Source organism: Haliotis asinina, chromosome 4 (assembly GCF_037392515.1).
Source record: "Haliotis asinina isolate JCU_RB_2024 chromosome 4, JCU_Hal_asi_v2, whole genome shotgun sequence".
NCBI lineage: Eukaryota > Metazoa > Mollusca > Gastropoda > Lepetellida > Haliotidae > Haliotis > Haliotis asinina.
Window position 1 is genome coordinate 76,967,320 of NC_090283.1, and position 12,606 is coordinate 76,979,925.

Genomic DNA, 12,606 nt, shown 5'->3' on the forward strand with positions numbered 1-12,606 from the left:
CATGGTGTGTTTAATTATATAGAATCTTTGAATAACGAAAACCTGACCAGCACTAGGTACGATACTCAATATACTCCCATCCATCCTATCAAATATGAGATAATAAATTCGTCGTTATTCAGACACTCGACCTAGAATATTTATATTCTTGCTGTCATATACACTAAAATAAATGACTGCGGAGTCCATTCACAAGTGTACCAAATTATACAGAACCTATGAATCTAAAGAAGTGAATGGATGGGTGAGTGTAGTTTTACGCCGCATTCAGCAATATTCAAGCTATATGGCGGCAGTCTGTAAATAATCGAGTCTGGACCAGACAATCCAGTGATCACAACATAAGCATCGATCTGCACAATGGGGAACCGATGACATGTGTCAACCAAGTCAGCGAGCCTGACCACCCGATCCCATTAGTCGCCTCTTACGACAAGCACAGTCGCATTTACGACAAGCATGGGTTGCTGAAGGCCTATTCTACCCCGGGTAGACCTTCACGGGTCTAGGTCGTTTAGAGAGCAGCAACAAAAAGAAGAAGGAATAAAAGGAATCAACCTCACTGACAGTATCAGAAGAGAAATGGAAAGAACAAACGGCAAAGTAGGCATATATTTCAGCTACCCTTTTGAAATTTTATAGATATTAAGCAAAAGAAAGCAGGCTTCTGTGAATAGAAGAAGAAAGGAGATACAAGAAGAAGGAAAAGGGGTTTGGGGAGGAAAAGTTCAGTTTGGTACAGTTTTAAATCTTTCCAACTGTGGACAATCTCTGTATGATCAGTTATTTCGTCTTACAACAAAACCTCATAGGGACTGGGTTTGAAGAAACCAGAGGCAAGTTGGAAGTCTGCCCCATTCTCCAGGATGTCAGCAGTCTGTTTCAGTCAGGCCACTGACACTTGGAACGTCTGGCGAAGTGAAGTGGAAGAATTTGTTTGCCACTTTGGAAAGGTACAAGTAACGGAGGTTTAATCATCTTGCTCTAAACGTACATGTGTCAGGATGCAAAAGATTCTTAAGAGTTGTGAGTCTTCAAGTAGGTATTCTATATTTATCATATAAAGAAAGAATAACTTATGTGTACATATTATGTTGATATTTGTGTGTTTGTTCATTTCTCCTTTAGTACATGTTTACGAGTGAATATGAGAAAATGTCTTGCAGGGTGTAAACAGATGAAATATTTGGTTTTCCATTTTCAATGATGATAGTGTCTTAAACAGCTTTTTTCGTGGAGTCCGGAAAATTTTCAAATATCAGAAAGCGGTTGGGTGTTAGTACATGATAAACATGTGTACTATTTATATTTATGTACAATGATAAAATTTGCAATTCATCGGTCCGTTTCTGTCTCAAATAGACTGTAATTACAGCTGTATATGTTAACACCCTTTCTGGAATATTAATGATGACCTTCTCACTGAAACGCTCATTCATTTTTAACTAGGTGTACCGCTTTGCACAGGTATACGATACAATGCAAAGGAGTGAGGACAAGCACACGACGAAAATTTGCTCGGACGCACCCACTTGTCCTTATTACGAGCGTCTCTTACTTGAGTCAGTCAAGAAGATCTGTACCATACGCGTTGATTGATTCACTGCTTGTACACGTTAACAGATGATTTTCATATGGAGATAGTTCGTTCCTAATATATGATTTACCTTGCTACTAATATACGAATGTCTAATTTAACATATTTATTTGAAGGTTGGTCATTTTATGTGTTTTCACCTCATTACCCTGCATGTTTGCCGATTTTTGTTTTGTGCCATAGTGAACGAGTTTTATATATTTCAGCCGAAGAACGAGGGGTTGTTACTGTCAGAGTGAGACAATCCTGAATTGCAAGTGACAGCATTACTATAGATATTGGGTAGAATTAATGGACATGCACTGAATAACGAACCTGATGATGGATAGTTTGTCGTTATTCAGCATATGCTGAATAATCCAACTCACCTTTGGTATATCTGTGGCTGAATGCCGCAATACTTTATTACATAAGTTTGAGTGTTTATGACAGAAATACTATTAAGTATATACATTCCATGTAGACCCTTTGAATAACGAACCTGGATACACTGATGCATACCCAGTGCTGGTTAGTTTTTCGTTATTCAGAGGTTATTCACCTCATGCACATTTGGTACACGTGTGAATGAATCATGCACATTTGGTATACGTGTGAATGAATCATGCACATTTGGTACACGTGTGAATGAATCATGCACATTTGGTACACGTGTGAATGAATCATGCACATTTGGTACACGTGTGAATGAATCATGCACATTTGGTACACTTGTGAATGAGTCACGCAATCCTTTATTACACGAGTTTCAGCGTTCATGACAGCACTACTATGAATATTCCATGTACAGCGTAGGAATAACGAAAAGACGAAATAACAAAACACGAATCCGTTTCACGCTGCCCAGCTATGTCATGATACACTTGCATCATAAAAACCTGTTGGCGAAGGATAGTAAAAACACCAGAATACAACAGACGCAGACGTCAAATAAAGATGCAGATGTCAAAATATTTTGCCATTTAAGACAATACAATACACATTTTTTGTTTGAGTGGCATTCTAGAAGTTGCTACTGTAGAGACCATACAACATTTTGCATGATAAACTTCCTTCCAATAACAATGGCGACGTTTCGATATAGGTTCTTTTACCATTCTCCAGCATGTGCTCCATACCTTGCAAATACAATATATACTCACCGCCAAAAGAAACGTGAACAGTGCGAAATGACCATATTGACTATGAGTGAAAACGTGGAATTTTTCTGCTACTTTTACTATCACAGAAAGACGATTAGTTTGTTCATTCTCCACATGACGTGAAAAATACAATAAATCAATACGGAAACCAAAACTGACGTGACTTTAGGTACTGCCCTTAAAAGGAAAGCAAACGACCTTCATTTCCATCACCAACAACTACACATGTCCTTCCCGTGCTGTTGAAGAGACGTCGAATGGACCTCTTGGGAATGTTGTTGTCAGCGTCAACAACACTCTGTTGCAGTTGTTGCAAGGTAGCTGAACGTACTCGCTGTTGTTGAATTTGTCTTTCCTGCTTATCTCAGAGGTGTTCGATGGGATTCAAATCTGAACTTGAGGCTGACCAATCCATGGTCAGGATGTTGATGTTCTGGGGATATATCTGTGTAAGTCTTGCCGTGTGCGCTCTCGCGTTATCGAGGGTATTAGAGTTGGTATATCTGTATTTGGATCCTTTGAAAGGTGTGTACGGAGAGGTTGAGCTTAATGAAAGTGCTCTTTCAGAAGAATATTTGTAAACGTCTGTAACTTTATGTCTAGATGTCTTTCTGCCAGTAATGGCCCGGTGTGTTGAGAATGACTATAAATGTATTTTATTGATGTATACGCATGCCACCAAAATATACTATCCATAGCACGACCTTGCCCATTGTTCTCAAAGATTACACGCTGAACATGATGTCCCCGGTTTATGCCATCCTAAAACATAAGGGAAGGCTTTCCCCGACGATCTCTTTCCAAAACACATAGTTTTGCGAATATTTCGCCTTGAAGACGCCATATTCTCACTCTGTCCTCTGCGGTATCGATACAAAAGTGACGATGTTCGTCCACTGTCCATTGCGCCAGTTGTGATAGACTGCCGCCCGGTTCAGGCGACTACGTCTAGTTTGTGAACAAGTGTAAGGTCGACGGCAGCGTAAATCAGTCTGAGTAAGACGGCGACGTACAGCATTGTCGCTGATGGGTTTGTGGTTTCCTCATATGGCATGACTGCTGTTGTGGTAGCTGGTAGTGAAGCAAAGGCCTTGATCTGTTTGACTGGCATTTTAGAATAATAGAATATGTTTCTTTATGGACAACAGCTTCTTTATTATTATATCAGGCGGCGTTTCGATATGAATTGTTATACCGTTGTCAAGCATGAGTGAAAAAGTACAGCACAGCACGGCACAGCACAGCACAGCACAGCACAGCACAGCACAGCACAGCACAGCACTGACTTAAAGGTATACATCCGTCATCTTACAGTGGTCGCTAAGGGACAAATGTATGGGAGTAATTAAGAGTGAAGGTCTGTAAATAATCGAGTCTGGACCAGACAATCCCCAGTGATCAAAAGCATGAGCATCGATCTGTGCAACTGGGAGGCGATAACAGGTGTCAGTTAAGTCGGCGAGCCTGACCACCCGTTTGTCGCTTCTTAAGACAAACATAGTCGCCCCTCAGAACCAGCAAACTATAACACAGACAAGTCTAAAATATTCAATATTATGTATTGAGCAGAGAACAAGATACCATGATTCACAATAGAGGTTACTAATATGATGCAACAGAGTCACATCTAAAGTACTGGGTCACAAATATAATTTCAGCTCACCTAAGTATTGGTTTGTGAGTGAGAAACAGTTATACTGAATGTAACACGGTGAGCGGTCAGGGAGCGGTCATGCAGGTCAAGTGTTGACGAAGAGGCAAGCAGTATTTAGGCCGAATGATATACTCCAGTTATCCGTGTGTGTCCGCGTGTCAATACAGCAACCAGCCTTTCTACACACAGTCACTGATTCTTGAACATTCAAGCTTAATTCGACCGTCGCAATTAACTTCGAAAATTCTCAGCCAGTGTCGTGTTTACCTCAGTCAAAACACTCTCAAAGGGGGGTAACTCTAGAAAACCACCTTATAGGTCTGCCGCAAAAATGATAATAGCACTGAACTCTTATGATACGAAATGTGACCCATAATAACTATCACTTAATCAATAATACATTTTACAGAAAGTACACTCTCGCTACAATATATCAGTATGCTGTCTATTCTCTGTGTCACTACATGTGATATTCTTGAATAAAATGTGTGTTCTGTTCACAAGGTTAAGTTACACACCTAAGCCCCAATTCGCCAGGTTAATCTATTCTATCAGATAGGGGAGAGGGGAGTGTGGTGTGTTTTATTTCTTAATTACTAACTCTACTGTCTCAAAACTGGGAGTCGCACAACATGGAGTTCTCACAAATGGGAATAGACCTCAGGAGCAACTGAGCAGAGACCAATTAACAGGTGTGAAAATGCACGGTTCATTGCCACACGGGGCATAAATCCACTTAAATACATGAACAGGCACAAGGTGATGACAACAAGCTGATTTGAATCAAAGGCATTCACCACAACAAAAATGGATGGTAGTAATGATGTGGTGAGTGTAATAGGAAGCTAATGGTAACTGAGGCAGAAACAAAATATGCGTCGTTGATCGGATCAATTAGCAATGATAGCCGCTCTGCTCTGATCTGTTGTTTTTATGAGGTCATTGTTTGCAGATGGAATGAGATATCCCTCGTCTCTGTTGACTGAGGGGTGATTTGAATGGCTTCCGTAAGTCCTGGTAGTTTTTCGATAGTATCTCTACATTGTCACAAATTATGTCGTGGTTGGGACATTTGATGACGTGTTCCGATATTGCTGGTTTTCGGTCTGAGCTAGATGGTAAGTGTTCCTGGTTGTGATATTTAGGGTCCGGGAGGTTTGGCCTACATAGGCCTCACAACAGTCAAAGCTGATTTTGTAGACAACACCTTTGGGTTGATGTCGTTTTGAGGTGTTCCTGCAATTAGCTTTCAGTAGCGTTTTCAGCTGGTAAAGTAGGTTTCGAAGGCTGTTTGATGTGTCTGCTGTCGGCTGATGTGGTAGCTGTCTTGAGAGCATCACGCTACACGTCGACGTCCGCCATGGGGGCCGTCAGCGACGGTGTTTGTCTGCTGACAGCGGTCAAGCAGTCTGTAGATGGTGGACTGATATGTTCCATAACATCTGGCGACACGTTGGATGCTCCAAGATGCATATATTCCCTATAGCCCCCTGGCGTTTGTTAGCACTTACACATGGCATGCTCACTGTTTCATGAAAAAAGCAATACCGATTCCTTAAGTAGCATCGTGAGAACAAGACCATCATACAAAGAATTCAATTTTAACTTCACAACCTGTCTCTGCACAGGCAAAATGGAAACCACTAAGTTCACATTTCAGTGATGTCTGATGTCACGTATGTTGTGTTTGCTGTAAACGTTTTTCTTTTTCCGTGAAAAACACGATTAAAGGAATCAATTATATATTCAACACTGTGGATTTACGTCACAGTGGCTATTGATGAATTTCGCGTTTCTTTTGGCGGTGAGTACATAAACAGGTTATAGATCATCACCAACTGCAGGCAGATCACCACACTACGGACCATGACGACCTACAGTACTTTGGCTTCGCGCCTGGGACCACTTGCACAAAGCGATCCTAGCTTTGTGCAAGTGGGCCCTGGACCCCAGCTTTATTTACAAGATATCTTCAGTCACTGACTGCCGAGAGTGGAAATAATGAATAAAGGAACACATGAATGTACTAGTGTTCCTTCAATTATTTCTAGAATTACTCTTGTACTTTCATGTGTTCCCTTATTCGTTTCCATGAGTATGAAAGTACTAGTTGATAGCCTGTTTTGATAGCACCTTCTGATAATCTCTCGGCAGGTGCTCAATCCATTAGCCCATGGAGGCTTTCACTCACTAAACTAATTTCAATATCAAGTGTTTGGATTGTGTCTTGATAATACATTACGCAATATTTGGGGCGTTCGAGAGTTTACTGAAGTATGATAACAGCATTTCTTTGGAGCGAGATATATATTTAAGTTCAAAGATGAAACGCTGTAACATTACAGTTCAGTGCTTGATGGCCTACCAGGGCTGAATGTTAACATTAATGCCCGACTTCTGCTTGTATATTGTCATCACCAGTCAGCACTGATTAACTACTGGTGTCCTTGAGGATTTTTATGGATAGGCAACTTCTTTTCTTCAGTGGGTGCGACGTTTCGGTAGAGCAAAGGCTACAGGTGGAAAAGTTGATTATCCAAGTCATCAAATAGCCAACATATTAGAAATGAATAACTCTCGCAAAACAACTAAACACCACCTTAAAGCAGAAACGAAAACAATTCTATAATCCGATCCAGCAATCACCAGAGCAGTCACAGGCAGAGCTACCGCTATCATGGACACCACCGGTTTCACCACCCTCACTCACAACATCATCAACGACCACTGCAACTACAAACAGCTGAAGAAAGACCCCAATCAATGCCCAACATCAACGCATGGAATTCACAATGGAACAAGAAACTGACAACAAGCTACCATTCCTAGATGTCCAAGTAGAAAAAGACAACAACAAACTCCACACAAGAGTCTATTAAAAACCAACCCACACGGATCAACATCTACATTTCTTATCTAATCACCACTACAAGTGAGGAGAGGTATAGCTGCCACCCTAGCGTAAGCCCTTGATCATACGTCCAAAAATATAATCAGTACCCAGTTAACCTTGTCAACAGAACAACCAAGAGTACCCTGAACCCAAAATAAAAACTACCTCGTCCACAATCAGCCCCGTTTAACATCAACACACCATATGCCAATAATGTCAGCCACCAAGAAGACTACTTGAGAGGAAGCCAACATAGACGTTGTAGTCCAGAATCCAGCATATCCTACAAGCCAATGGTAAACCAGACACAAATAACAAAGAAGAACCTTCAGGCGTTGTTTACAACATTCAAAACCAATATGGTGACTTGTGCATAGGAAAACCGTCCCGGCCCCTGAACCCGCGAATCAACGGACATCAGACATCTGTCAAGCAAAACGACTCCAAATCAGCCATTTCCGACCACATCCAAGCCCACCCACACCATGCCATACTTTGGAACAACATCAGCGTCCTAGAAACCAACCGGTCAGGTTGCAAGACAAGGAAACTCTTAGGAGCAATCAACATCAAACGACTCAACACGACAATCAACAGAGATCAAAGTTTTTACATCCCTACGACTTACGATCAACTAATCAAACCTACTCAAGAATACCCCATCCTTGCTCACATCGTCATCTATCACAAGCCTCATGTCGACACACTATACACCAACCCCCTGTATTATATAAACTCACATCCCTGCCATATATATATATATATTTCTCCTTGTGCATCTTTTGTTTAGCGTCTTTTGATAACGGTGTTTGAATCTACACCGAAACGTCGCATCCAAAGCTAGAAAGAAGTTGTCTGTCCCTGAAAGTCTTCATCCTCATCATACCATCATCTAAAATGCCACTGAAAGAAGTTACTGACTTCCTTGTAAAGTGCCCACCATTGTCGTCTGAGCACTGTTGTTTAAAGGACTATCTGCTGCCTAGATTTTCACGTGATGAAGGATTAATAATGAACTCCAAAAGAAATTTTCCTCATGATATAGAAGTTGACAGCTCTTAAAACTCATGCATTAGTAGGGGATTTCGGAGCAACAGCAGTAGTAGTGAGTGAGTTTAATTTTACGCCGCATTTAGCAGTATTCCAACTAAACGACAGCGGTCTGCAAATAATCAAGTCTGGTAGTAGTAGTAGTAGTAGTAGTTGCACTTACCTCAAAGGCGCTCGTCAGATTGAGCGGGTGGATAACTGGCACTACCATATAGACAGCCAGGAGGATGGCCAGACTGAACCCTAGGGTGCCGATGAGGTACTGGATCCCATATACGTACGCTTCCGCCGGCATGCCGAGCATCAAGATGGAAGACTCGAAGGACACCAGCAACGACACAGCGACGGGTATGATGGTCATTTTGCGACCAGCCACGAGATATTCGGACATCGACTGTTTCTTTCTGTCTCGGAATGCTTGGAAAATACCAATACCCAAAGATATCAGTAGCGTAGCTCCGAACATGGCATAGTCTGCGATATGGAACATGTGGGACTTTGGAGACCCAGCCGTCATGCTGGAGCTGCCGTTTACATTGCCGTCCATGGTGTTGCTTCTTTGAGATCAGAGTCGTCGATAGGTGAACCTAAAGAAAACATCAAATATACGTGAGAGAGCGATAGAGAAAAACAGATGTACCGACACGTTCTAAATAACAGTGAAGGAAACGAATACGGGAAAGCACACACTGCAATTCAGAGCTGAAAGACCATGAGTTAAAGAATGGTTCTTGGCGTTCAGTCTGGTTGAGCTACCTTTGTCTAAACAGACTTCAACAAGGGGAATCAAACCGTATAATGATATCAACCAATCAGACTCTGCACTGATGAATATGGCGTGAAACAGATGTGAAAACGTGATAATCGTCACCATCATAAGAATACAATGCCTGAATACTAATTATGCCATCCACTACTGAAACAACACCGATATCACCATAACCTATGTGACATATTTTCAATACAGGGTCATAAGACAACAATGCATGCGCACTACAGTGATTTTCGTGATGTGAATAACAAAGCATATTTTGCATGTTATAATAACTTTTTATTTCCTTTAGGGGTGAATCGGTACACTGTCACCACAGTACAGTACATATTGCGGTGCAAGACCTTTGTTATTTCATATTCTTTGTCATTTGGAATGGGCCGAAGTATAATTATAGAAACTATATTAATAATTTAAATAAATTAACACAACACATAAGAACTGGATAGCATATGTCAAGTGATTCTTCGTGCAACCATCAGTATTGTTCGTAATAGCATGCATCGGTGGTCGTGATATTATCACCCCTTTCAGTTGGTCCAGCGAGTTGTCTCTAATTTCTGACAGTGCGATTTCCGTGAGTCCCATTTCTGGCACTGTGCTGGTTACACCACATATTTGATAGGGAATAAATTACTAATTGGACTTGAGTAGGCTAATAAAGTGGATCAATTTAATCGATCAATGACACCTCACCATAAGAGTCACACGCAAATAAAAGAAACATGACTGACAAGTTATATGATTTTATTACATACAAGTATAACATGTCACATGCATAAGTATGTCAGTTAGTCGGCAGTTAGTCATTGTGACACTTCCATATGACTGTTGTGAGTGACTGATATACATAACTTGTAGCACAGATTGGGACAAATCTTAAGAGTTTCTCAACCGCTGCTGTGTGTGAATCACATAGGCTCTTTAGGTCCATCCAGAATCAAATTCCCACTTTCTTTCCTTCCATCTCAAATTTCACCTGTCTCTGTCATCATATTGCTTTGTATGACCAAAACATTGACTGAGTATTTACTCCAGTCATATTCCCTTTTCTCAATGTATAAAAGAAATGCGATTAAAATACAAAAAACAAAACATTCCATTTATCCAAGTGTACAAAACAAAGTGTGTTCATAACCACATACACCTATCCTGTCCAAAATTAGAAAAAAGCCATCGACAAACACACTGTGTTCTTAATCATTAGATCAGCAAAATCATATGTCTTTAGATAACACCTAATTTAGGGTCAAGTCGTCACATTGATAGCTGACCAGTTGTTGAAACACATCGAGGTGTTATATGATGTATATCAAGAAGACTGTTTTGTTATTTTAGTACGAATGAATTGTTGCCGTTGATAATGTTTTTTTCTAAATTGATTGGATTACAAATGACAGTGATACGAGCTGCAAACTTAATCACTGATTATTCATGGTAAAGAATTGTAAATACATTTGCATAAGATTGAGAACTCTTTCAATCTTAATTCCAATGAGCTTATCTCTTGGACATTAATTCAATAAAAAGTATGAAACCTCAGGCATGTATAAATTTGAAATAGTTGCTTTGCTAATTTCGAGATTCTAAGATATATTTACTGGGAACACATGAGAGGAAAGTTTTGAAACGTGGCCAAACTTACCTCTCGATATAATATGCTCTCAGTAAATCCAGTGTTTATGTTCTACCTCATACTCATTCATGAAACGTGTGTGGTTGTAAGAAAATTGGGAACTAAGTTGTCTTTTTAGTATCAGATCTTGTTTTCATTTATTCTACAGTCTAATGTATTCTGTCGCATTTGGACAAACCTAGCCGGTTTCTTATACCTACGATGTGTAATAACTTGTCATTAATGCAAATGATATGTTTATATAATGTGTACAGTTACAGAAGTTATAAACCAATCGAAGAAATATTTTTGTTTGAATAACTGGAAAAGGATCCCAGGTACTGATGTCTTGCTGACTTGTAGATCTAAGTTGATGGCATTCAAAGCAATTACTTCCGGGAAATGGCGTCCGTCTTGACTTGGACAACATGATTCGATTTCTAGATATTTTAGAAATGGTATGAAAAGGTTTTTAAAATGACGGTACGAAAGCAGAAAATACAGCATTTGTGATTCCACCACGGTATACCGAACCGATGGTCAAATACCATGGTATACCGTTTCACCCCTAGGTTCTTTCATTAATCGACCTTAAGGCTATCAAGGTTTTATCCACTTGCGTACGAATGATCGCAGAGAAGAAGGAGATTGTTTGTCAACAAAAATCATGTGTCCTCGCAATATAAAATTGCTACTGCTCTTGGGTGGGACGCGTGAAGTTTCGAGGTAAAATAGCAATCCATCCTTATATATAAACTATATAGAACAAACATTAAATGTTTTTGTGAAACGTCTTTTTAGAAACACTTTTCTAAAATAAAATAAAATACGGTGTGGGATGGCATTGCTACATCTACCCGTGAAGATCCGGGTTAGTATTGGTCTTCAGTAACCCATACTTGTCGGATGAATAGACTAGCGTGATCGGGTGGTCAGGCGTGATCGGGTGGTCAGGCTTGCTGACTTAGTTGATAAAAAAACCACTAACGTCTTGAGCATACACACTTTACGTGGACATGAGCGTTATACAACTATCCTATAATGGAATGCCTTGTCATCGGAGACTGATGCTCATACTGTTGATCACTGGGTGATCAACATGCTAGATGATATACCATCAACCCAATGGAAATGTACAACCATCTACACAATGATGATCTGGTGATCACCTGATATAATACAAGCTGTCCACTTGTTTATTGTACATTCTAAGAGATTCATAAATAACTTGACAGTTACTATGTGGAGACATACCCATTCCTTCTCACAAGACCCGTTCAACCGTGCAAAATACCTGTTGTTTCTCTCATATTATTAACGTGGATAGTTACTTCAGTCGCGAGGTCTTTTCACCCCACAAATTCCTTTCAGAGTGACGTCATTGAATTATTTGTGTAAAGGACTACTTGGAGTGATATATTAGGTGTAACTTAAGGGTTTATTAGGGGTTCTATCTGCGTAGTCGACAACTAATCTTCTGTCCTCACATACTGACATTCGTAACTCTGAGAAGCTCATCTCCAGTCTGAGAAGCACTTTGGCCACAATTTCCGAACATAGTCGTTCTGACGAAACGGTTTTGTGAGCTGCTGTTTCTTTGTCGACAAGATGGATGTCAGTCATCAAAGTTGTATGTCAGCCGATATGTGATAGTATTCTGCTAATTACTTACTGCGAACGTTGCTAAATCGTACCACAATGTTCAGATGTTTTCCAGCTTCAAAGATGCCAAATGCACCACTTCTAACGTGACAGACGCCGTATGTACAAATGTTCACATGAGATTAAAACAATATGAGAACAACTTTCAGTTTAGCTTTTCACCAACACGAAGTTTACCCAGCTGTATTCGTGGACAACGATGACACGAAGTCGGCGTGTTT

The 12,606-nt window shown here is 40.3% G+C and overlaps 1 protein-coding gene across 4 annotated transcripts in view; it reads right to left on the reverse strand.

Annotated features, from left to right (window-relative positions):
• Nucleotides 1–12,606, reverse strand: part of LOC137281907 (sodium-coupled monocarboxylate transporter 1-like) — a 64,292-nt gene that overhangs the window by 25,379 nt on the left and 26,307 nt on the right. For all 4 annotated transcript variants that reach the window (XM_067813624.1, XM_067813623.1, XM_067813621.1 and 1 more), the window contains exon 2: nucleotides 8,500–8,923. In XM_067813624.1, coding sequence (XP_067669725.1) covers nucleotides 8,500–8,883 — 384 coding nt within the window. In that variant the 5' untranslated portion in view covers nucleotides 8,884–8,923. The remainder of the gene's footprint in view (nucleotides 1–8,499; nucleotides 8,924–12,606) is intronic.